The 27,567-nt window shown below is 40.1% G+C and overlaps 1 protein-coding gene across 3 annotated transcripts in view; it reads right to left on the bottom strand.

Annotated features, from left to right (window-relative positions):
• The window catches only part of SS18 (SS18 subunit of BAF chromatin remodeling complex), a 44,581-nt gene extending 22,083 nt beyond the window's left edge, over positions 1-22,498 (bottom strand). For all 3 annotated transcript variants that reach the window (XM_080339273.1, XM_080339274.1, XM_080339275.1), the window contains exons 1-4: positions 21,945-22,498; positions 18,702-18,778; positions 17,307-17,391; positions 2,432-2,585 (exon numbers count right to left, since the gene is read on the bottom strand). In XM_080339273.1, coding sequence (XP_080195399.1) covers positions 2,432-2,585; positions 17,307-17,391; positions 18,702-18,778; positions 21,945-22,013 — 385 coding nt within the window. In that variant the 5' untranslated portion in view covers positions 22,014-22,498. The remainder of the gene's footprint in view (positions 1-2,431; positions 2,586-17,306; positions 17,392-18,701; positions 18,779-21,944) is intronic.
• Positions 22,499-27,567: the final 5,069 nt, after the last annotated feature.

Here is a 27,567-nt window from a genome sequence, read left to right as displayed (position 1 = left end):
ACACAAACTCCCTGTCAGTGTAATTCTTCAGACCAAAGCCATAATCTGTCACACTCAGTTCCACCATAGGCTGAAAGTTTGTCATGACTGTCTTCCCTGGCAAGAGGGCACAGGCACCAATTTGTCAAGGGATGCAACTCTGGGCCCCAGTAGCACTTTAAGTCCTTTATTAACCACAACATAATTATGAGAAAAACTGCCCCTTGACCTTTAGGTAATGGGACAGGTCTATGGCAGAACTTTAAATCGACTAATGCCCTGACTGTCAGTAGACAGTTCAATCCTCCAATCAACCCTACTACCTGCACTCAGCCCTGTGGAGGACCCTTTTTCAGAAAAAGGCTTACAGAAATCCTTAGATGGTATTTTTAAGAGCCTGCGTTTTATTTCTTCCAGGTTGGTCAACTTGTGGTTTTCAACCCCAGATTCTCTCACTTTGCATGTTAGTGGCTTTATTCCTTTCGGATAGATCATCTCTTCAGACATATAAGTTTCTGCATCTGGCTTCTATTATGAAGTATCTACATAACTGTAGACTAAGTGCCCTATAAAGAGAAAGTAAATGCATACACTGTGGAAATCACAACAAATACATGTCTATGAAATACAGAAAGGCTCACATACAGACAAACTAGCAAACACTTAAAAAAAACCCCAAGAAACAAAAAACATTCAGCTATCCACTTAAGACGATTCTGTTTCCCTTTTTCCAACGCCTAACTACGAAATTATTTTAGCACGCCTTTCTGGTATTAGAGATGCTCTCATCCTAAGCTGTTTATCTTCACATCCTCAGAGACAACCTTAAATAGAGAAAGGAAGGAACAGACATTCAGAAAGGGAATACGTTGGAAGAAAGGCTAAATTAAAGCTTAGTTGGAAACCATATTTAAGTATTTGTCTAGGTGAATACCAAAACAAACCTATTTACCTTTCACATATTTTCATAAGAGCTCTTTTCTTATTCTATGTAATTACAAAATATGTATGTTTAAGTAGTGACTTTTCTCCCCCGTGGCTCTGCAGTGAAGTCATTATGCTCAAATTGTGACTTAGTAATACTTCTCCTTGGAAAAGATCATTATAATAACAATAATATGATTACACTAGAGGGTCAAAGAGACTGATTTGTGAGAGGCGATGCTATACTCCATGGGAGCTGATGGATCATAGATGGATAGAGGACTCCACAACCAGAATATTTCTGCCCTACTTAGGAAGCAACATATATTGCTCTTTCCACTTCCAAATGCAGACCATCACAAACATGTATGATGAAAGCAACTTCTTCTCTAGATCATTTATTACACATGGCCTCTGGAGGCTTATTCAGCTACTCTCCTCAGAAAAGCTGTCACTATCAGGTCCATGTTATCAAGATTTGCACAGAAACTAGAGACTACAGCAATGACATTTTTCACTTCATATTAGGTTTTGCGTAGTTATTTACTGTGTTTGCTGTTGTGGAGCTCACTCTTGTGCCCATTAAGAGATGAATTTTCAAGGATCTTTGACAGCAGTTTCCCTTCTCAGAAGAACCAATACCTTGAAGAGGTTTTGTATGAAAAGTTCCTCCACACAAAAAATGAAGAGGACCTGAACAAAAGCAATCTTGGGAATGCAACTTTAAGCTAGAAGCCAATTCACATGAAATAGGCAGTATGACTTTATGAGTGGAAATTTTGAAAAACAACCTCTGTATAAAGCAGCAAGCTTTTCTAGGGCCTCTTCCATTCTGATCTGACTGCTAAAGGGAATAGTACTAGTAGGTACAATGTGGATTTTTATCATCTTGTTTCACTGCTTTGTTTCTGACTTCCCAAGCGCTTTTCTTTTTATTACAAAACAGGATGACATAAAAACTGACTTAAAATTTACACCTAGAACAATAATCTGGAGGCCATTTCTTTACAAATCCCTTACAATTCAACATATCTTCAATAATAAAGAACATGGAGGATTAGTGGAAGCTGGATGACTTTCTGTATAAAAGCAATTTTTTTTTTTTAATATTTACCCACATCCAAAACACCCCCTTTAAGATCTATTTTATTATTATCTTATTATTTAACTACAAAGATTTCACATTATCTTTTTATGGAAGGATTTGTGTTCGCTCAGCCACAGGCCAATACCTTTCCCCAATAAGCCTTCTAAAGCCAGCTGTACTGCACGGTTTCAAACAGACTAAATTTAGCCAGTTCTGTTCATCAGAGGAATGCTGTGTGTCAGCTACATCAAAGCCCAAGGGCAGCCTGATAAACACTGAATACAGGTCACGTAGCTCTGTAGCTAACAAACTCTAAGAGAGCTTGTACTCGGGGGCATTCAAAGCAGTTTTGTCATCAACAATCTAGTATCCCTTGAGCCTCCATGTCGTTCCAGTTGCCAGGCAACGCTGGTGTTAATGTCTTAGAGGAGAAAAACTTACCAGGCATCTGGCCGTTCATCTGGTTCTGCATGTGTGGTGCAGGAGGGCCCCCACCTACCATACCATCTGAAGACATGTTGTGGGAGCGCGGAGGTGGGGGAGGGCCGCTCTGACTCATCCCTCCCGGACCCATAGGCATATTCTGTGTGGGTGGCTGAAAGGAGACAGTTTAGTCAAACACGAGAAGCAGTTAGTCTGACAAATATATTATATGTACATACGGCATGGCAGTTGCCTATATTGCGAAGCAGGGTATGAAAGAAAGCACTGAAACGCGTTTCTTGCTCTTCCTGGCATGTTTAACTCCTCCCGATATTAATTTGGGCAAAACGTTTAACATTTTGATCAATTTTACATGAAGGATTACGTGCAGACAACACTACCGCACCTTCGAGCGCCGCTTTAAAATTAAAAATGTACAAATCAATGCCTCATTAAAAAATTATATCTTAACAGTTTAAGACTGCTGGAGTCATTCCCTCCCACACACACAAAAGCTTTCCTTCAACACAACGTTTGGTGAACAGAAAAATAACTCTTTCATTATAACCCACTCACATCAACAATTTGTTGCTGCTAACAGACCTTGCACCAAGACAAAACAGGTACAACAAGAGATGAAAGCGTCTGAATGCTCATAGAGAAGCAAAAATTTGCACCTGGGTGTGGTAAAACGTTTGCACTCTCTTCCCCTCTTCTCCCCCCAAGCGCTGAAGGCCCAGTTCCTAATTTTGTGCCAAATACCCCCCACAGACTGGAAGCACATTAGTGCTGGCCTCCAAAGGTCCAGAGACAGCTGCCTAGAAAGGATGTTTTTGGCAAATTTCCTAATGAAATTGTGAGGAAAATAACTGAATAACCTTGAGAGTTCAAAGAGGGAGAACAAGAAAAACAGTAAATACAAGGGGGAATTTACTATTGGGTTCTACTCACAGCAATGTAAGGAGACGCAGAAACTGCTAGTAGCCAGCTTCGTTTCCCTATTAAAAACACCTGCGAGACTGTACAATCCTCCTCACATACCTTAGCCAAATGCTTTCAGGGGAATAAAAATCATTTCTGTGAGAGCAAACGCCTGAGTCTTCAGCTTTCAAGGACCCTCTCTAAAAGGCCATAATTATTCACGCAAAACCCTTCCCATGAGACAACCATGCGTGTGTTTTTCCACATTTCTCCTCAAAGAAACAACCAAAGAGCTGCTCCCTACATTCCTGCCTAGTCCAGCCTCACCTTATACCTACACCTAGTCATCAGAGGGTTCATAAAGACATAATACAAAGAGTAACTCTCTCCACATGAGTGTAAAGTGGGACTCCTTTTGGTCCTTAGAGAAGGCAATGTCTGGGTAACACAAACATATGTGTATTCATTTGCCAGGGCAAGAGGGGAAATAGTACTAATTTATTTTCTCAACTGTTCTTTAAATACATCAAGCATGGATTATTTTCCCTGCAATATTAAAAAAAATCCTCAAGAAATTAGCTAAAAACTTTTCTCAGCAGGAAGAAGGAAGGAGATGAAGGAAAATGCAAGCAAGTAGACAACTTCTCTTGCTATATTATGCCAATTCCTCTGAAACGAAGAGAATGACCTTCTATAAGCAAGCTTATTCCTCATCCTACAGCAGAAGTGACAGAAGATGGAAAAGGTAAGCGAGGCAGCTCTTCTTTCCAAACAGCATGAGGTGAATGCTGCCCTGTTTTGCTTGATCTTCCTCCACTAGTGAGCAACCACAGCAAGGCCGCTTCAACTAAGTCTTCCCTTCAACTTCAAAAGCTCACTGTCATCCTACTTCGGCATCTAACAGAAGTTACCTAAAACTGATATATAGAGAAACAAACAAGAAAACAGATACTATTTTTAATTTAAGAAGTATTTTTTTGAATATGAGCAAAACAAACACACCCAGTACCTCAACCTGGGCAGCTGAAGCTCAGAGCCTAAGAGCAGCCCCACATCAGCAGACAGAGCAAAGACAAGTTGAAGTGTTTTCAGAATTAAAATGAACTTCTTAGATTCCACATATAAATCATTAGTAAACCCAATGTTTACACACCATGCTGATAATGAAAAATACTATAAAGTACTAAAAAAATATTAGATCATGCCTAGGTTTTAACTATCGTGCAAGTGTTATTCCACAAGCATGGGCATGCCCTTATGCATAGAGGGACAAAACCAAACAAACAGAACAAAAAAACACCACCACCCCCAAAGATTATTTGAGACAAAACCATATATTCTGACTCTGAATTTTATTCTGGAAGTTTTTAAAACAACCGTTGTTTAACATTAAGACAAACACTGCAGTGATCAAAAAGAAAACAGCATGGAGAGCAAAAACATTCAAGGACAGGAAAAAAAGTATTAAGGATTTTAAAAATCCCATTAGATACAAGAACCTGCAAGAGACTTCAAAAACCACAGGGACTTGGGAGAACTGAGGGAGTAATTAAAACCACCCAAAAAGGTATTACCAGAAAATAATTTAGCAAGAAGAGCTTCTGGATGTGGAACCAGCCCAAAGACCTGCGTGAACCCATTTCAGACTCTTGAAAATAATGCAAGAAAAAGGTCCAAGTTGCTAAAAAATTAAATCTTTGACTAAAATAAACTACCCCATAAGGTACCTGGAAGGCAGGTGAACACTGTACCTCTTTCTATAAAAAAGTAGTAGGATCAATTCCAGGAATCATAAATCCATGCACCTTATTCCCTAAGCTACAAGTAAGTTGATGAAAATAAACTCCAAGGATGATAAAAATAAAGATGAGTTAGTAAAGTGTCAATATAGTCAAGTCATATCCTTCTAATTTTCAAATATATAAATTAAACCACTTCGCTGCATATTTATCAAAAACTCCATAATACAAACTTTTTGACAAAGCATTTGGAAAAATGTTGTCCAAGGGTACACACTTTCACTGACCAGAAATTGTCTAAAGGGAATAAGCAAGCAATAACCTTACATGAAGTTTAAAGAATAAAGGAACATATAGAGGTCCCCTGAAGACATTTGTTGGTAAATATTAAGATTTGAAGTTGTTGTAACATTAGTTACCAAAAAATGTGTAAGAAATAATCAGAATGGTGCCAGGTAAAATTCAACACTGGTAATTATACAGCAGTTACACTGAGCTTTTAACCATTCCTTCTTCAGAAAGCAGAAACTCTTATCGCAAGTAACCGGGGGGGGGGGGGGGGGGGGGCGAGGAGAGAGAGAATTGACTATCACTCAGTTTGGGGGGGGAAAATAAAAACATTTTAAAATCCCTAAAAAATATTCCAAAAAATCCTGTGTTCACCTTCTGATTACCTGCAGCACCTGATATATCAAAACTGAGGTACAATATTCAAGAAAAAAAAAATGTCACGGTATTTGTGATCATGATATATGTTTGGTTTGAAGAAAGGAATCACAAAAAGGCACTGTAAAAGCAGAAGGATTCCAAAGACAAGCAGCCAGTGATTAAAGACTTTAAATGTCTTTCACCTGAAACAAGTCAAAAAGGACAGACTTCTAATTTTTTTTTTTTTTTTTTTTTTTTTTTAATCGAAAGGAAATGAACGTAAGAGGATATGACAGAAATACAATTTAATGTAGATCACCCAGTTTATGCTTTAACAACAAAGAAAACCCCAGGAGAATAGTCAATAAATTGAGGAATAATATTAAACATACAAGACACCACATAAATCACATAAACCTGAGGAACTCATCAACACAAGACACTACAAAGTTTAAATAAGATTCAGAGATAATTACACATACATATATGCAATCTAAACAGTTATATAGGATGTTTTAAAAGCACGTTATAAGTCTTCATGTCAGGATCATAAACCAATCACTACCTGATACTAATTAAGAAAAAATGTCTCCTGCAGGTATAATTATTCCCCGCTGAAATTCCTCCAGAGTATTTTTCTACTGGCCGCAGCCAGAAAAAAAACAAGAAAAAAAAAACTGTTTTAAAGTAGCCGCTTCCCTATTTCTACCAGAGTTGATCCAGGCTTTTAGAGCTGATAAATTTCTTTTACATCATCTTTGATATTTAAAAAAAAAAAAAGAAAAAAAAAAATCACAACTACAAAACCTGGGTCATTTAACCTTGTTTGTTCTTTACAGAAGTCAAGGAAACTGACTATCTGCAGCAATACGCACTACCCATGATTAAGACCTTCTAAAATACAAAATGACTACGAAGTATTCAAAAGCCAAACATTAAGAAAAGGAAAAAAAGAGTCCTCCACCCCCTTTGTTAAGGGAAACTTATCCACCACGAACCCTACCCATTCAGTCTACATTTGAAGGGTGGATTGACATCCAAATGCAGTCAGGTTAACAGAAACCAAGGTAAAGCTATTTCCCTATTTTTTCCTGGATGAGTGATAAAAAGAAATGGAAAATAAGATCACGGCTGTTTTTATTCCAATTATGAAATAGAAAACAAATATTTTACTCTCAATTAAAAGTAAATTAAAGAATTAGAAGTAAGATGTTGACATAGCTTCAACTTGCTCAACACTGATTTTTTTTTTGCTCACTTCCATAAACACACAGATCACAATTTATAGCCGCTACATTTAAAATTTATCAGAGCATGAAAAGAAACAAATTATAAGCTATTTTGTTCAACTCTGGAAATCTGAACTGGAAAAAGACTGAAACTGACCTGCAGCTGTAACCAAAAAAATAGACAAGAAAAAAGAAGTTCTATTTTAACTGACAGCTTTCAGCAAACAAAACCCTACTGAACTCAGAAGTTATTCGAAAGCATACACTTAAAACAATAGCCAAACTGCACTCTTTAGAGGACTCTTTTAAGTAATAAATTGGATTAAATGCAGGACAGCAAACAATAAAAGCTGCCGCACAGGAACTGTACACCTGGAACTTTCATTTATCATCTCTTCACTGCCCTACTTTATATTAACAGATTTCTCCTATCAATAGCAGGTTGAAGGATCTTTTTATGGAACATTTTTTGTTATAAAAACTAAGGTGGAATACCAACTCTGTCATTGATAAAAACATAAGAGACAAGAAATACTGTTAAGCACACTAAAACATAGTATTGCTAATCAATACAAATAGCAATAGATATTTAAAGTACACTACCAAAACCATAATTTCATTCAAATTCTCTCAGAAAAAAACAATTAAAAACTACACAGAACAAAACCTAAAAGCCTTCTGATCTTTCTAACAGAAGCTCTAACTCGGGATTTAATCAATCATCTTTGTTTTCAGTTTTCGAATATCATTTCCCACAAAGCAAAATGCCCCGTGTCCCAGGAGACTCCCTGCCCTGCTCAGATCGTACTGCCGACACCACAGCACCTGAACCCGTCTCAGAGACCAGGACTCTGACTGGTGGTGACAGAACCTGCAGAGCACTCGCCGAGGTGTCGGACTGGGAGATAAGATCACACGGGAATACATTTTTGAGATCTGAAAGATGCGAGGTGTATTTAATTGAGCTACAACTTTTCTTCTACAAGGTACAGAGTATTCTAGTACTGAGAATGTCTTAAATGAAAAAGTAAAGAACCATTATCAGTTCTTGGCAAGGATTTCCATGTGAAAAAAACATTTACAATCATGTCTAAATATTGAAGTCAATTACAAATGTAATTTGTGCACTCACTGTTGAAGCACCAGTTGTGACACTAGCAGTAAAGAATACTAAATTTAGAATGACAGCCAGCTTCTAAATCTCTATTTACATCAGTATCTTCAAAAAGCAGATAAACTCTGACTTTATATTTGAACAACATGTTAAAATAGTGCATAATGTAATGCTTCGACAAGTAATATTTAAAGAAGAAATGGAAATCTTTAGTTGTTGCAAATTGCATATATCACTGTATAAAAAATATTTCACTGTGCAAAAATTCTTTAGCATTATTTTTACAAACAGAAAATTTAACCCTGAATTACTTAATGTCCACATAGCTCTTCTGATACTTGAAAAATAATCACAAAGAATTCTTAATATATCTAGAAATTATTTAAATCAATGTTAAATTATCTGGTATGAATTCAGATGGCTTAATTTTAATTGACTCAAATAAGTTAACTGTGGATATTAACTTGGGGAACACTGAGTTATAGAAACTAGACAACTTCAGAGCTACTCTATAATTCCCCCATAAAATACAGTTCTTATCTGCCCTCAAAAGCAGGAGCTTTCTGCTCCACAGCTGCTTACCTCCTGCCTCTTTGACACTGAAGATGGTTTAACGTCTGGTCCGATATTTACAGATTTTGCTTCCATTTAGTAACTTAAGAGAAAAGTTCCACCTCTATTCCAGCTAGAAGGCCTTATGTAAACTCAAAGCAGAAAGAATCCTGCAGAACCCTCGGAGCATTTCACTGGGCAAACAGCAAAGCCACACAGGCTGAAGGACTCGGCATCTATGTTTCCAGACTGCCCAGCACAGCTCTCAGCAACTGCCCAGGGTTGAAATAGGTATTTATTGTGCAGATGCTGTACTAAAGAGGCAAATCACACCCTCAAGTATGAAAGAATTATACTTTAGAGCATACTCCTATTCAAACTGGCTGCTATTTTTACTGATTTCTAAATCAGACACAGAAGTTAGTAGGCAATACAAGTAGTTTCTGTATACAGTGCTCTAGCTCCCCATGTGGACACACCTGATTAGCAATACATGCAAAGTAGTTTACAGAAGTTAGTGCAATCCTCTTTTTTAGAGTACAGTAGCAGTCTATGAATACTCCTAACATGCAAAAACTTAAATTCCCATATCCTGATTTTTTTAGTTGAATTGCTGGCTTAAGAATCTCCCTCCAGATGCTGTTTCCCAATACTACTCTTCCAGTTGTGCCAATACAGCCATTTATACAGCCCTGCGGTTAATCAGAACTAATCCAGAATGAAAATATCCCCCTTTCCACCTAATTAAAGTGGACTGATTCTCCGGATTGGTTCATCATAAAACAGCTTTAAAACATCACACAGAATGGCAGCTAACAAGAGTATGGCTCTGGTTATGTCAGCACAACCATCGAAAAGAAATCTTGTCAAACAACAGCCAAACTTCTTTCCAACATTTAAAAGCTACTCTGGACCAAAACAACCTAGAAAAGCAATTTTTATTGTAAGACCATGGCATACGTGGATAAACTGAGGATTCACAATCCGAAAATTCTTTTAAAAAATGCAGCATACCCAATCCTCTGTTCCTAAAGCAGGATGACACTGTTAGCCACAAAGGATGTATATGAACACATGGACTGGTGTTGTTACAGAGATTAAACAAATAGGCTAGGGGACAAAAACCTTAAAAACTTAAATCATCGCAAAATTTGGTTGTTTTGCCTTTTAAGTCCTCCAAAAAGCTTATACTACTCACAATTTTACAATATTTCCTTCCCCGAATGAGTAGTTTTTCAGTTTTCTGGTATAAGCAATGAATGCACTCTTTCATGCTCCACCAAAGAAAAAAAAATATGAGTAGCAATTTGTAAAACTAGTTCCCTTTTGGTTAATATCCCATAACCACATTTTTACATACAATGAACACAGGCAGAGTGTTCACTCAGAGGTCAGAAGTGAAACATCATCCAAAGCCTCAAAGAAAGAAAACAGATAGAGATGACCATGTGCTGGCCTTGCAGCAAAGAGAATTAAGTGATATACACGCACTCCACCTCCCTGTAAGCACTTAGATAGCTATATCATAACGCACCTCAGAAAAAGTCTTATTTACTATTTTGTTCAAAGTGCTGAGTCTCTGAGATCACTCAAATACAGTGGTGTACCAGTAACTTCTTAGAATAATGTGGTACTACAACATGAACCTACATATCTCTCATCTCCCATTTTTTAGTGACAAAGCCCAACCAACTGTGGGCTAGAGACTATTACCAAAGGAAGCTTACCCCATTATGTTTCTTGCTCACAAAACAGAGAAAATATTTTTTGCTATGCAAAATCAATATAGTAAATAAAAAGGTAAAGTATGAAGAGGTGGAAGAGGAAACAATTCAAGAAATGCTTCAGGAGCATGCAGGCACAAAGAGGTTCATTTTTATCAACTGTGGATTTGCACTGGGCTTGATAGTTTCTAATACAATAACAAGACCGGAATGTGAAGCTTAATTTCTTTTACCCTTTTCAACCACAGTGGCTCTACTTGCCTCTTGTTTAAAGAGCAGCAGGAAAGTTGCTCTTTTGATTGTTACTCTAACATGAAATCCCAAAACAAACAGAAGCATTCAAATTTCTTGTTTTCAGGCACAGTCACTGTTACATGATCTAGAAATCATCCTCAGAGCATACTCGCATAATACAGTAGGTATGAATGCAACAACTTTCCTCCCTTTCTCAAAAAATCTGCTCCCTAATGTTTCTCTTTTAAAAAAACCTTTAGAAATTAATATGATTTTTGAAAAGCGTTTAACAAACATTTAATCAGAGGAATTATTCTTCAAAATCCAAAGCTCTGTTTCTGACTAATAGCTCACTTGCCTCTTGACAGGAGACATTCAACCCTTCTTTTGCTCTGTTCTCTATTTATTGAGTTTACAAATAGTTGAACTTGAATTTGGCCTGGACTTGTGTTCTGAAAGGGTAATGTGATTCTGAGAATAATACAGCATACTGCTTTCTGTATCTGCTTTAAAACTAATTTAATCAACACACTACCATGCAATATCACAGAATGTTAGGGACTGGAAGGGACCTCGAAAGATCATCTAGTCCAATCCCCCTGCCGGAGCAGGAACACCTAGATGAGGCTGCACAGGAACGTGTCCAGGCAGGTTTTGAATGTCTCCAGAGTAGAAGACTCTACAACCCCCCTGGGCAGCCTGTTCCAGTGCTCTGTTACCCTCAATGAGAAGACATTTCTTCTCAAATCTAAGTGGAACCAGCTGTGTTCCAGTTTGTACCCATTACCCCTTGTCCTACCGTTTGTTGTCACCAAGAAGAGCCTGGGTCCATCCTCATGACACTCACCCTTTCTATATTTGTAAACATTAATAAGGTCACCCCTCAATTTCCTCTTCTTCAAGCTAAAGACACCCAGCTCCCTCAGCCTTTCCTTATAAAGGAGATGCTCCACTCCCTCAATCATCTTTGTTGCCCTGCACTGGACTCTCTCCAGCAGTTCCCTGTCCTTATTGAACTGAGGGGCCCAGAACTGGACACAATATTCCAGGTGTGGTCTCACCAGGGCAGAGTAGAGGGGAAGGAGAACCTCTCTTGATCTACTAACCACCCCTCTTCTAATACATCCCAGGATGCCATTGGCCTTTCTGGCCACAAGGGCCCAGTGCTGGCTCATGGTCATCCTGCTGTCCACCAGGACCCCCAGGTCCCTTTCCCCTATGCTGCTCTCTAAAGGTCATTCCCCAACTCATATTGGAACCTGGGGTTGTTCCTGCCCAGATGCAAGACTCTACACTTGCCCTTGTTATATTTCATTACATTTTTCCCTGACCAACTCTCCAGCCTGTCCAGGTCTCTGGATGGCAGCACAGCCTTCTGGCATGTCAGCCACTTCTCCCAGCTTGGTGTCATCAGCAAACTTGCTGATAGTACACTCTATTCCCCCAATACATTGAATTAATCCAGAAACTTAAAGACTGCTGCCAGCTGTGATCAGCAAGAAAGCAGATACCACTAACAGATATTCTGCTATACTACTACAGATATTAGACTTTCCCAAGCATTTGGTACATAACTGGACAATAATTTTATTAATTTAGCATTCCTCTAGTCTTCAGTAACAGGAGTTTTATTTGCATATTTTATTTTAAGCTAGTAAAACTGAGCCATATTTCTCTTTCCTGGATGCCATCTTGCTTTTTCAAGGAAAAAAAAAAGCAGCATCAAGATAAATAAATTAATATAAACATTTCAGACAAGTTTTATGTTCAGAATAGAGGCTACTAAAAAAAGCAGAGTGCACTGTTCAGTTCTTAAGACTCTGAATTGTTTCTACAAACTATTTACATCACAAGTACATTAAAACCATATATTGAACATTACCCTTCAAAAAGTACTACAGGGTACACATAAGACTTTCCACTGATTGAGTAAAACCATTCTTACATTGAAGAGTTTCCTAGCCACCTAAACACTGCAGCTTTAAAAAACTCCAAACAACCTAACAACAACAAAAAAACCCCACACAAAACTGTCTTCCAATAAGCAACTTGAAGAAAAGTTTCATTAGGCACTACTAATGATGTTTAATGGTTCTACTTCTTGAAGCAGTTTCTTCGGAAATAACTAGCATTTCAGTGCTTGATGATGTTAGATGTTTATAAAAAGCAATTAACATTTTATACAGGAGTCTTTTGTAACCAAAATTGCATGGACTTTGCCCTAATCTGTGTGACAAGTTCAGGAACAACACAGATTAAGAGATTTCTCAAGTCCTACAAAAAGCACTTGTTTTGAGAGAAGTATCTCAAGCAAGAAAAAATACTTTTATTAATAAGTTTATTAATAATCTTTCTAATATTATGAAATTAAGAAAAACAATTTGATGCAATGTGCACATTTTTCTACAACTCACACAATGAGTTTTCTTGGAAGTAACTACCCACAGAGTTCAGTTTAGTAATGGAAGAAGCTGGCACTTTCAATATAAAAGAAATCTGGCACATTATAGAAGTGAGTAATAATCATAAGCATCTATTTTCATCACCTTCTTGAAACACAACATCAAGATTAAGTGCTCTGCAGGCTCACAGAAAGTTTCATTATGTAAGAAAAAACTCAAAAAAAAAAAAACAAACAAAAAAACCACAAAACACAACACACAACTTTTTCTCCATTTAAAAAACCAAAAGATAAAGTTCCCACTTAAGTAATTCCTGCAGACCTCAATATCTGTCTGTTATAAAACAAACGCCAAAATGAAAAGGCTCAACTGCAGGACAAAAACTCCTCTCTATTTTTCCAAATACAGTGACAGTCATGAGTTGTTTTGTTATAAATATTTGGCAAAATGAATACACATGGGGGAAGGAAAATGTCCAAATCAAAAAATGTCTTTCATTCAATACTTTTTAATCCACTAAGACGCTACTAAGAAAACAAAAAAATAAAAGTCAGGGAGGATAAGATACGTGTTCTGCAGTTCGAGATCTGAAGTGTTCAGGAACACACACAATGTTTCACTATTTTTGGATGGTTCTTTTGCAAGTCCCCGTAATCAACTCTAATTGCATCTTTTCTCTCTACAGTTCAAGTAGAGGAATACTTTGCTGTTGCTTTCCTCAAAAGTAGCATCAGTGGAAATCATACGAATGCAAGTGTTGTGTTGCCAACTATACAAGCCCTTCTTGGGAAACTAGCTTATCCTATATGGTGGTGGTAAACACACTTTCCACTGCTGTCCAAGAAAGAGAATACCTACTGTAACTTGGAAACAGCAAGCAAAAAGTTGCATCAGCTTTACATGCTGACTTTGCAACAACTCTCATCCAGCTGGGAAGACAAAACAGCCCTGTGTTTAGTAATGCTGCTGTTCATGTGGTTGAGAAAAGACCTGTTGACTCAGGGAGATCAACCTCACACTTCTGTCTTCTTATGTGAAAGCAAGCCTCTAACCCCTGAAGTAATAATTTAATACCTGATATTTACCACGCATACAAAAACAACAGGAGCTTTGTTATGACACTGGAGTTTCAAAGTCTTTCTAGTTCTCCTGATCCACAGCCTGCAATGCTTGCTTCACCTGTTTCACCTTTTCCTCAGTTCCAGGCTCTTCATAGAAGCATTTCTCTGCACAACACAGTTGATTGACTATACTTGTGTCCAGTATAAGGTTTGTATTGCTCTCTACAGGCAATACCACACTTTCAAAAAGGATATACTATCACTTGATTAGAATACTGCTTTCTAAAAAGATGTGGACAGAGGCTGACTTTTTTTATATTAAAAATCCAACATTTATGTCCAATACAAAAGATCAGGAACCAGTAACTATCTTGAGTAATTCTGACAGAAAACATGAGGGAGAATACACTACAAGCATTTTTCCCAGCAATATGAAGCACTGAGTCTAAGGAATACTGTGAAAGGATGCAACAAAGTTATCAAGTCCAAGTCACTTTAGCTTTTATTAAAAACTTAATGAACCTATCATTTAGGTCTTTTGTTCAGTTTGAACAGCAGTATTCTCTTTTCAACTTCTTTTATCACAGAAAACATTTTATAAAAACTAACAGTTAAGTTCTGAAACGTAAGAGTGTATTTTACCCAATAAAATAAAAACAAGATAAAATTTAAACAAAAAATAAAGTATAGTTTACTAGGAGAACAACCTTCCAGATATGAATAGATCAGATACAATAAACTTCAGAAGATATTCAGATTGAAGCCCTCCTAAGTTATGGGGGAAACTACTGCAATGGTAATATCATAAAGTTGATATATTTTACTATTAAAAATAGTAGATGTTTACACACACAGTATCTTACTCCATACTGAACTGTTGTCACCCACAACCCTTGAATTTAGCAAGACTGTTCAACAGCTGACACAGAAGCACAGTGAACAGAAACATAATACTTCCAAGTCAACGTGAGCCTCATCAGTTCTTAAACAGAAAGCCAATAAAGGTAAAGAGTCTGCAGTACTTTATCTTGCACTGAGAAAACAGTGCTCACATTTCCAGATTCTTCTGGCTAAAATTTTCTGGGAAGAAACTTAAAAGAATATTTTTCTAAAAGCCTCATCAAAACGTCGTTTTACTTGATCACATTACTACATTTTCACAGAATCACAGAATGTCAGGGATTGGAAGGGACCTCAAAAGATCATCCAGTCCAATCCCCCCACCAGAGCAGGAACACCTACATGAGGTTACCCAGGAAGGCGTCCAGGCGGGTCCTAAATGTCTCCAGAGTAGGAGACTCCACAACCTCGCTGGGCAGCCTGTTCAGTGTTCTGTCACCCTTACTGAGAAGAAGTTTTTTCTCATATTTAAGTGGAACCTCCTGTGTTCCAGTTTGTACCCACTGCCCCTTGTCCTATCATTGGTTGTCACCAAGAAGAGCCTGGCTCCATCCTCATGACACTCACTCTTTATATATTTGTAAACATTAATAAGGTCACCACTCCTCAGTCTCCTTTCTCCAAGCTAAAGACACACAGCTCCCTCAGCCTTTCCTCATAAGGGAGATGCTCCACTCCCTTCATCATCTTTGTTGCCCTACACTGGACCCTCTCCAGCAGTTCCCTGTCCTTCTTGAACTGAGGGGCCCAGAATTGGACACAATATTCCAGATGCGGTCAAATTTTACGCAAATCTTCAAAGATTTGACTACATAGGTCAGAGTACGTACACTTAAGTAAGACTGAACATCTAAATGTCATTTTGTATTTTAGTTTGAAAGAAAAACTAAGAAGCTACCTTTTTATTCTGCGGCCCAATTGTCCAAAGGGAACTCCTCCCCCCACCCATAAACAAAACCCACAATTCTATTTTCTCACTACTATGGAATATTTCTTACATTCCATATCAAAAAGGCACTTCAGTCCTGATCCACAGAAGTCTTTTCCATCCCTATCTTAATTTTCTTTGAAGAACAGAGAATGTCATCACATTCAACTTTACGAACAAGGCTGTTCACTAGGGACCAGGATAAGGTCAAATTCATTTCCAGCTGTCATCAGAACCAGGATATGAATTAAGCTTCCAAAAACATATTAGTTGAGTAATATACACAGCCCTCTCAAAGGTTTCTTTCCCTCTCCCTCAGCTACAAGCATGGATTTATAAAAAGAGAAGCCTCCACGGGCACAACAGGTTGGACATAATGAACCACTGCTTCTATGGTCCTCTAGGTACCAACTTGAAAGGAAGCTTTGCTAGTAACAAAGATTGGAGAACACTTCTCCCGAGACCAAAGAAGAAGTAATTCAATTTCAGTTGGTGAAAACTAGTATCTAGGAATGGCTGTTTTATAGACATTCTTTTTAGCTTCATATTACAGAAATGAATCAAGACTATATTCATTCAAGAAAAGTCTTATTATCAAAAACCAAAGAACTTCCTTGTGTTACAATGAACTCCCCAAGCTTTACGATTAACACAAGAAGCAAAAAAGATAGCAAGCTATTTTAATGTTTGTTGTATCTTTCCTTACTGTTCCATAAGCAATGGAAAGGGGGAAAAATTGGAGATATCTTATTAAGATAAAGAGTTCAGGAAGAGAGATTCAAAAAATTCCAGATTAAAAAAAAAAAAAGATAAGCATTATTCAACAAATGCTTCATTTATAAAAAGTGATGCAGTGTTTCAAGTTAAGTCTTGTGCAACCTTTTTTCTTGCATATTACCATTATCCACCTTAAAAAAATGTTGCTTTCCAATACAGGAGAGAGGCAAAGAATAAGAGGCTCACCTAGACTATAGAAAAGCAGACTGATTTATCCAACCTCATTCCACTGAGGCAAAAGAATCGATGATCTTCCAGAAGAGAAAAAAGGAAAAAAAGACCTGCATCCTTAACCTAAGATGAAAAATGTGGTACTGTTGTAGGAACAAAGAACCACAGCACTGAAGTTGTTAGCTGAGGAAAAAAAACTAAGACTATCTATGAGACAGGTCAGATACTTGCGCACTGTGCAATTAATCTAGAATATCAGTCTCAGTTAAACAAGTCAGATTTTAAGCAAGACCTATGCAGTGAGATTACTAGATTCCCAATATAGGATGAAGAGACACTGCATCTTGTCTTCACTGTACAGTAAATCAGAGGCTAAATGTATTGTCATTGCCTCAAACACTTCTGTTCAGTTTTCTTTTTTGTTTTGTTTTGTTTTTTCCTCCAGGAACGCAAGTGAAATCTATTGCCTACTTTTACACTATTTTGTACTTACTGCTGGTAGTAGAGACTGCATGTTCTGGTTGGAGTCAGCTATAGTGGCTAGGTAAACCAAGTTTGTATGCAGCATCTGCTGGTATCTATCAAAATAAACAAAAGCAAAACAGATCTTAAGGTGTGAATACAATAAACATAAGAATTCACTTTAATTCTACACACATAAAGTTACCTATGTAAAACAAGATTCATGAGACTTACAAGAGTACCATTATTAGGAATTCTAAGCCTTTTTCCCTCACACCTATTACTCAACCCTTCCCAATGTCTCCATCAAATCTGTGCCTGTATCTTCTCTGTAACTTCCATCTTGCTATGAAAACTTAAAGCTGGGCAATACTGTTTTCACCTATTTCACTTCCTGCCCCAAACTAAGTCACCAGGAGACACATACTGTGGGTGAGGGGTGCTATTCGATGTAATTTCCATAATAAACACTATGGAAATAAAGTTCCTTTTATTATGTTCCCAGATGCAAGATGTCATAGAATTATATGAACCAAAATCAAGATCAATGCACACATTTCATCAGGACCCTGAGCTTTGGAAGTTTGCTATAGAATCATTTTTCTGCTAAAGAACCACATTCCAAGGTCTCAACAAGTAGCCCCACAGTCACAAGAAAAACCTTCAAAGCAGGAACATATTATGAATATGTAACAACAGACTTGCAAACAGCTTAACAGAGTAACTATGCTACAATAAAAGCATTCCCTTAAAGTAAAAATACCTACCATTTATGACCTCTCTCCTATCCCCAGACTAGCAGTTCTCTTAGTAAGGGCTCAAGAGCCAGACTATGATGCCCCATCTGTCATGTAACTGAATATTTGTGTGATTACAAGGGTACCATGATGATTCCATGCCAGAAAACAGTAATGGGAAAATAATATTCCTTCATAATTCACTCCTTCGACAGTTGTCTCAGATCACTCTCCAGAGACCCCACTAGACAGTGAGTCCACCTGGAATATTCTGGCGAGCCAAACTTTCAAGACAAGCTTGTTCATCCTGGGCAAGTGGTAAACAGGTAGTTTTTAAACATGCCATCAGGAAGGTCCTTCCCTGAATGACTTTGAAGGGTTTATGAAGAAAACTACCTTTCCTGAAATGTAATTATGATGCAGAGCAAAAAAGTCCTGGTTATATAGTCCCCACTTTTATGAGCATCACCATCATAACACCAACTTGTAGCAGTCAAGTTGCAACAATTCAGTGATAGAAGTGATAGTCATATGGCAAATACAAACATAAATTTCAAGTTTACTATCTGCAGCAATACTTTTTTATTCTCTGCAGCACACTTCCCATACAAAGTGAGCCAAACAACTCAAGAACAGTCCTCTAGATGGAAATTCACCCAGTCCACAGTAGATTTGGATTAATGTCTTACTGAGAGCATTCAGACGTCTTTCCTTTGTTCTGATAGTCCATTATACACTGAATAAGATGATTATTTTCATCCAACATCTGAAACGATAAAGAACAAGTCTTGAGTAAGTTTCATGTTCTTTACAGAAAGAAACTTAGGATAAATTTGATTCTTGTTCCTCTTCTTGAAGCTTTTAAAAGCAAATTAAAAAGTAGTATTCCAGAAAGTTCAACCAAATATTTAGAGAACACAATTTCGCTCCCATCTCCTCACCTCCCTCCCATTAGTTTTACAGTCTTCAGAATAAGGGTTGGAAGACACCACTGTAGTTACATTTGTGAAGCTTCCTATTCAAATACCTATCCTTTTTCTACATTAAGTTCTTATGAAGCTTTCAAAGTTTTGCATTTCTTCGTTTGATCTCTACAAATAAATTTACTTAAAAATTTATTTCCCAAATTTCCTTTTACTTTCTGAAGCCCACAAACGTTCAAAAATTTAATAACAAAAGGCATTGAAATTGTTATTGATAGAAAATGAGCTTATCAGACAGGTTTGTTTCAAGGAAATATATTGGAAAGCTAGGCCATATTTACATTAAGAATGTCCAATTAAACTGCACTTCATAAATATTCTGTATAATGGGCACACTAGATCTACTACACTTCAAAAGTGTCCAGGAATATGAAGATAAGTGAATTACTTTGGGGGGGGGGGGGGGCGGGGCGGGGAGGAGGGAGGGGGAGAAGTAGTCCTAAAATAAGGAGAAATAGCAGATCTCAGCTTTTCACAAAGACCTGATGAATTCAAGGTGTTCCAAGCTCTGTAAACAGAAAAAAAAAAATACAGTCTCGTTTCCTAGAACTGCATATCCCCACATTCACATCTTTTTAACCACTCTCCTGCACTCTGATCAATTGAGAGTCATCAGAACCATGGCTAATCTGAGCTACCAGCTAAGTTATCCAAGTCAACTGAACTAAACAGAAAATTTACTGTCAAATGGAAAATTCTGCATCAATTTCTCCCTTTGCTTACTCTCAGTGGAAAGCTGTTTAGATTTAGATAACCAGTTGCTGAATTTAACAAAAATAACAGGATCTTAACCATTTCCACTTTCTTTCCTTCTTCCAAACATGGTTGACACTAGCCAAAAGGCTCACGCGTCTACAAGGAAAGTAACCACTCTCATTAAATCATCTTTATTTCCCTAGGAATCCAACCTAAACAAATTATATAGGAAAAAAAAAAAAGAAGAAGAAGAAATAAAGACAAAAGGTACTGACACTTTTTTTTTTTTTTCCCCCCCTTTTGATTAATCCACCTCTACTCTGAAAAGAGTATGGAGTCAGAAACTTCATGCAGTCCACTCAGGACTTCTAGCCTTGTAAGACTGAGTCAACCAGATGAGTCTGCTTAAGCTAAACTAGTAATTCACCAGAACTGACTAGAACAATCACTGAGCAATTATTTTGCCTAAACTGCTGGATCTGGAAACACTGTCATTAAGCACTAAATACAGACAGAACTGTAGTATTTTGAGTTACTGTCTCAGCCTCAGAAACTAGGCAGAACTGTAGCTGCACACACTGATGAGGATCATAAACAGGCTGCTACACAGACACATTTCACATCTATTAACATCAAGTATTACAGAAATGCAGTGTGCATTTTCACCAGGGGAAAAAAAAGGGGAAAAAGGAACTAATACCTTTGACACCAAAGTCTAACAGAGCACTTGAAAGGAAGCTGTGAATCAAGGCTCTCCTCAAAACATCTCCTACCTTCCAGAGCAAGGCAGCAGATACTTAAAGCTTAGCAGACAGGTAGACCTTCCAACTGCCAGTTAGAAGGTTGCATTCTTCACTGTCCCCACATAATCTGGACCTTTTGGGGCTGAGGGGAAGGTGGGAAAGGAATAGGAGAGCATGCAAGAAGGAATACCATTGTATCTGAGACAGGGCTGCAGGCACTGTTTTATCCAGTTTTGATTGAGCAGTTGCTGGTAGAAAATTGAAACAGTTCTTTCAAAGAGTTATAAACACCTACTGTCAAAAAAGAATTTAGTTTCCAGATGGATGAAGACACCTCCAGGGCTTCTGACAGTTTATGTAAATTACAAAGATTCTTCAGCTTTAACTACACCAGGGTTTTGCCAGCACACCAGCATCAAATTACTGGTTTAACTACAGCACAAGAAAAACTTAATTGTCTGCATTTGCCATACGCACCCCAGCGACCTGAAGTCTCTACTGACTATCACCTTTAAGCAGCTTTCCACCCAGTGGGTATGGATTTTTCACATGTATTTGTCAAGCAAGGACTTCTGCTCTGTAACTGTGGAGGCCTTTATTATAACTCTGAGGTCTCCTTTGAGGTCCTGATTGCTACAACATCTACCTTGCTGACACTCTCGTTTTCTACTAAATCCTAGGTTAGCTGTACCTACCTGAAAAGCTCCTACACAAGGAGCTCGTAGTGCTCGGGAATCAATTCAATTCACGGCTATTTACACCGGTAACAGTGCAAGTCTTCAGTTAAGTTTCTGAATACCACCAAACCACCAGTGAACTTGAACGCGCTCCTCTGCTTCTGCCCATGCAAAACACCACGGGTTGCAACAAATCCTATACACGCTTTTCTTTGATTGCTTTAGCGAATTAACTTGCTCCCTCTCACAGAGGCTTAGATCGAGTCGTTCGGAGTCGCTGTCATTGGCTCCGACCATCATGTTCTTCGTTAATAATGCTTAAAAGTTTAGGAGCAGCCTCACTGCTCTGCGGACCAAGCTGGGGAGCTGCGGTCGCCGCTCAGCCCGCGGAGGCAGAGCCCGAAGTTCGGCAGCCTTTAGGAACAACCCAACTAAGTCCGACTTACAGACACCCCTCACAGGAAGGGGTTACTCGACTCCGCCGTTTCCTCATCGTGCCCGGCGGAGTCCTTACGGGTTAATTCCCGCCCGCGGCCCCGGGAGCGCTCGCAGCAGCTGGGAGGGCCCCAGGGCCACCGGCCGCCCCCGCCCCGCCGCAGCCCGCCCGCCCGGCGCCTCCGCCCGGCGCCGGGACCCCCGAACAACTGCCGAAGTGCAGAGAGGCAGCGCCTCGCCGGGCCGTGCCCGACTGGAGCAGCCACGGCCTGGCCGCCCCTCCGCCGCCGGGGCCTTGGTGCTCCGGAGCGCCGCCGCCACCCCCTTCCCCGCGCGGCCCGGCGGCAGGAAGCAGCTGCAGCCCCCAGGCCCGACCCGGCTCCTTCTCTTGCACTCACCTTCTGGATGGCGGCCGGCGTGATCTCGCCCTTCCCCCGCTGCCTCGGGGCCGCGAACGCCACCGACATGTCGGGCCGCACCAGGAGGGTCCGCCCCCGCCGCCCGCCCGCTCACGCGCCCCGCGGAACCAGCAGCGGCGGGAGGCGGCAGCGATCCGGGAAGAACGCTGTGCGCGGGGGCGGGGGCGGCTGCCCAGCGGGACGGCCCATCCCAGTCCCGCCGGGAAGGGTTAAGGAGGACCGGCTGCTCCTCCTCCTTTCCCGCTGCGAGGGGGAGCCCCGATGAGGCCGTGGCCGCCTGGCAGATCTCGGCCAAAGCAGTGGGACCGAAAGTCGGCGCTGCGTCCTTTGAACATGACCTCCGCTTGTGACGCGATCTTCTTGGCTACCCCTTTCCCTCCGCGGCGTTGGTACGTTCCTCCCCAGCGCGCCTCAGCGCCGGACAGGCAGCGAAGTGGTACGGCCGGCGGGGGGGATGGGAGCGTTGTGGTGCGCACGTTACAAGGGACGCGCTCCGGCTGTGCCGAGCGGCGCGCTCTCCTCCCCCCTCTACCCGCCGCGACAGTTGGTTGCACCCGGGCAGCCCGCTCTGGCGGGGCGGGGCTGGAGGCACCTCAGGGACGCGCCGAGGTGGCGGCGGTCGGTGCTGCGCTCTGCGGGCGGGACCGCGCCGCTTTCGGTGTGCGGTACCATCGGGCCCGCCCGTGAGGGGAGTTGGCAGGCGTGGGCCCGGCGCTCACTGCCGGAGAGGTGCCGCTGCCGTCGTGATACTGTGGCTGTTTGCGGAGCCGATGCTTCGGCAGCGGCCAGCGCTGACAGGTGGGGGGCGAAACAAACCGTGAAGATAAAGTTAGAGAGGGGCGGCGGCTGGTGCTGTGCGGCCCCCGGCGCGTTGGCGTGGGGCGGCTTTCCCTACCGACCCGGGCGGCCGCGGCTTCCCTGTCGGGAGAGTGAAACCGGAGCAAGGAGAAACATTTACTGCCGCAACTTTAAATAAATGATAGACGTTGAAAGTGCTAATAATGCTTGATGTTTTTTCAGTGCGGCCGCTGGGCGGAATCTCAGTTTCACCGCGGATCCTCACGTACAACTTCGAGCAGTCTAAGACTATAAGGATAAGAGAGTTTCACAGGGTAATGGTACAGTGAAGTTGAAAATCCCCAACTAAAGCATTTCAAATATGCTTTTTCCCGGGTACATCCCCTGCTCAGCCCATGTGCCTTTCAGTGCCACACACCAAGCTGTGAGTCCTGTTCCCTTGCCAGGCTCTGGCCTTACGTAAACCGATTTCTGCTCTTGTGGTTGGCATAAGCCCATGCTGCTGTGGCTGACAGGACACTACACCGTGACACCCCACAAAACGTGAATCTCGTTCCTTAACTCATCTTGTTACTCGCTTTGTTTCTCAGCTGTTGCTGGCTGAAGTCCCTGGCTCTTCCCTCAAGCCCTGACCCTTTTGGTTGCAGCACACATTTGTAAGTGGTGTCCTTGGCCACCCTGTGGCTCTACAGCTGCTTCCCAACTGGCATGCTCTCTCAGACTGTTTCTAGGCTGGCTCCTTTCCCCAGCCCCATGGAGATGGCTCTTCCTGTTTCTGCTGTCCTAGGACTGACTGTGAGTGCCCATCACCCTCTGCTTTTTCCCTTGACAAGCAGTTCCCAGGATGCTGGCTCCAAGCTGTTCTTGCATTCCTGCAGCATTCCTCTGCCCAGGGGCCCGCCACTTGGGCTTGATGATGTGTTTCTAGCATGGCGCTGCTTCGTCCCTGTCTTTTCAGATTATACAGGACCCTGAGTTGACATGTTGTTAATCTGACTTGCTTTCCTCTCCAGAAAATGTCACTGGTCCAGTCCTTGCCCTGTAGGTCACACTAAGGAGGAGGAGTGATGCCAGTGTATCCATTAGGGTGTTTGTGTTTCTAACCATTTCACGCATCATCATCATATCAGGGTCCATTTTTTATACTAGTGGGGATTTTTTTTTCTGTCTCCCACACACTTTATCATCATCATCATCATTATACTTGTAGGGAACCAAATGCAAAGAAGGGGTTGAAGAAACCTGTTCTAAAGTTGGCACACTTCCTGGTGATTCATGGTTATTACTCTATGTTATTGGGATGAACTCACAGGATAACTGTTAAAATAGCTCTGTGCCCAAATTGATATTATTTCTAGTTAGTACAAATGACAACAACGAATCCTAGGAATGAAGAATGCAAGACAGCCATGGCCAAATCAGCATGTAATCAGAAGGTACTGTCTCCTAGCCAGTCGCAAACAGAATTACAAGGACTTATTTCTTTAGCAGAAGTATATACTTGGCTCTGGAGAACTGATGAAGTGTGTGAAAGTGTCCCAAGGCTGCAGGCATCTTCAGCAACTGGAGGGGAAGTGTGTTCTCATGAAATACTCTGAACACTGGGAATTCCACAAAATGTTATTTCTCTTCCCACAAGTATAACTTATCTTTCTGTCATTCTCTGTTTACCCACCACTGTTTAAAAAATATTTTGTGTTGGAGTATCTTGGTGGTCACAGCATTTGAGACAGTGTGGGTTAGATGTCAGCCACACAACTACTGCTTTTAAGATCTGAATGTTCCATCGTATTCTCCCACATTTTCAGGTTGGTTTTGAATAGAGGAAAAAATAATAGCCTTGCAGGATGCCACAGTAGAGGAACCTTACAATGAAAGGAGGAATTTCCCATTGTATTTCCCAAAATCGTCCAAATTAAACATGAAATTTTTAGTATGTTCCTATTTCCAAGCAAAATACAGGAGACCAGTGTTTGGAATTCAACTGTATTAGTTTTTAGAGGAATATATACACATAAGAACATTTGTTCATAGTAACTAAAGCCATCTCCTTTGCCTAATTTTGTCTGACGACGAAACTGAATCAATTTATTCCCCTTTGTGGTGATTTTTCATGCACATGTTTAACATTTTGGACTTCCATATTCATAAATAGCAACAGATCTAAAGAAACATTGAAAAAAGAGTCCACAGCTCCATTTTTGTTGCTATGAAAAGGGAAATTCACACTCAAAATCAACATTTAAATAATGGCACAGATGCATACAAGCAGGGAAATAGATCGCTGCAATGGAAATGTGCCACATGTCTCAGAACACATAACCACAACAGGGTGTCTCTTTTATGACTTTCTTAATGCACTGCAATATGCCTAGATATCAAAGGACATATGGTATATTTTCTCTTTAATTGCACATTTCTTTGCTCTTGTGAGTTACTCGCAACCTTAACATTATTTAATTGTAATTTAGATGCATAAATCTAGATCATCACTGAGAGTTTCACATGCAAATGTGTTTCAATCAGATCTTCTTCCACCTCTGTTCCAACTTTTGTCAGTGTAGTGTCTCTTTATTCTTGATGTGCATTTGGAGAGACAAGAACGCAGAAAGCACAAGATGGGTCCTTTTCAGAAAGACTTTTTCCCTATGTTTCCAACTTGTATTTCTCAGTAACAAGTAATAGGTAAAGATACAGTTCCTGAGACAAGAGTCTGGAAAGCATTAAATTTAGTTCCTAGAGAAAGTTATCCGTTTGAAATGACGTGCTAATAGTAGAGCGATTTTAGTCTTCTCAGGATGTGTCAAAATTCCTCACTGCGGATGAATTAATTTAGTTTTGGAGAAAGCTATAATATTGACAGTGATCCAGTCTTCCAATAATTCTGAGAAAAAATGGTAAGCAATCTTCAGTTTCTGTCTGTATTTTCTGCCATTTGTATTATCCAAGTTTCCATAAATTCTCTGGAATAGGAGATGTAAGTAAGATAAAGAACCCACAGACATTCCCATCCACAAGTACAAAAATACAGAATGCTGATTCATCAACATTTTCAAATGCACATTAAAATCAAAATTCCAGTCTTAGCATTTACAAAGCTATATACACAAGAAAGAGCACAGCAAAGAATTCCATGGTAGCACCATCTGCTTAAACCTGCTTGACTAAAGGTCTCAGTATGAAAGTTGGGAATGATTCCTGAGAGTTACTCAGACAAAGCCTTTAGCATGTTGGTGACAGAACCTCATTTTGTGCATTGACTTCAAATTGATCAAAATAACCCCACTTTCTTTACTATACTAGGTATGATAGCTCAGGATCTACTGCTAAGAGGATGACAGGGTGTATTTGAGCCTCTCTTTCAGAGTAGACTGCTTTTTCATCTTGCAATTTTAAAAAAATGTGGTTATACATGTGTTTTGTAACATCAGCAATAAAATCAGGTAACAGAGCAGATGCCAAGAAAGGTAGCAAAAGGGAGAAATGCTATTTTTGGTTTAGTGTGTCTTCACCAACTGAACTTGGTGTGATCTCCTAACTTTGGTGGGATTTCCTATGTGCCATGTCTCCATATTAATTCATCGTGTTGCAAAACAGAGCTTGCACCTGAAGGTCTGCCTGTGTTAATGGTAGAGCCTTGAAAATGTCTCAGATTCTGTTAATTTAACAAACAGTAATTTGTGATCAAAATACACAACAGCATCAGACTGTTGGTAGGGTAGATACTGCTTTTTGCTTACTAAAAAGGATCACACTAGCAGGATATATTTGTCTCAGATTTATTTTGTTAGCTTCTTATCTGTGTTTTTCAATTTTGCTATTTATATTCTGTGCTATTGTAGAGAATATTAATAAGAAGTAGCACCTGAATTTCAAGCCTATATGTTCTGATATAAAGTGAAATACCCAAACAGCACTACATGCTACAATGATATTGGTGACTCTGCCATGTTCCAGAGCAGCAATAACAAACCCAGAAAAAAATCATTGGGATGCTAAATTTTTATTCTAGTATCTGTCATTTTAGTCTGCAAATATAAATATTTGGAATAAAGAAACTCACAGCAGGTTCAGCAGTTTGCGCTAGTGTGAGTAAATGCAACAGCCGCCGTGAAAAAAGCTTTCTGTGTACTGATTTTATTCTTCAAAAGGGAATCTCCAGCTACTAGGAGCATAGGCTATAAATAAAGAATAGCAGAACATCTAATCTAAGCCTCCTTAGAGCTGAAAATTCTTCAAGAATTTGTAGAGGTTAATATTTTATTTTGGGACACAGAAGCAAAGCACTGCCGTTCACTAACTTTCTCATTTTTTGGATGTCAAAAGCAAAGCCGAAAAGATAAACATGAGGAGGCACTGCCAAGCTGTGCTGAAGAAAAGGTAGCAAGGATGTTGGTGATCTGAATATACAGAACTGTTTAAGGCAACACATATGCAATTGAGAGGTATTCTTCTAGGGATGCTTCTGGCGACTCTTCTCCACCATCTGCATCATCTTCAGCTTCTGCTTTCTGAAGACTCATGACCATGAAGGACAGAGGAGATGACTGAATGGTTACGGGGCAGTACTTCTACCTTATTGTTACAATCCTAATCAACAACTTGCTGAAGGAGTATAGAAAGATAATTATATGAAGTGCAATTTTCTTTCACTGAGCCTAATCCCATGACCTGAAGAAGACCTCCGTCATTCTGCTAGCAGTGCTGCTCCCAGTGCTGCCCAGGATGCTCTTGGGTTTTGCTGCAAAGGCACGTTGCTGGGTCATGTTCACCTTGTCCACCAGGGCCCCCAGGGCCTCTTCTG

The sequence above is a fragment of the Nesoenas mayeri genome (genome assembly GCF_963082525.1).
Source record: "Nesoenas mayeri genome assembly, chromosome: 2".
NCBI classification, from domain to species: Eukaryota; Metazoa; Chordata; class Aves; order Columbiformes; family Columbidae; genus Nesoenas; species Nesoenas mayeri.
Note: the sequence above shows the minus strand (reverse complement) of the source record. Positions and strands in the feature narration are given on the sequence as shown.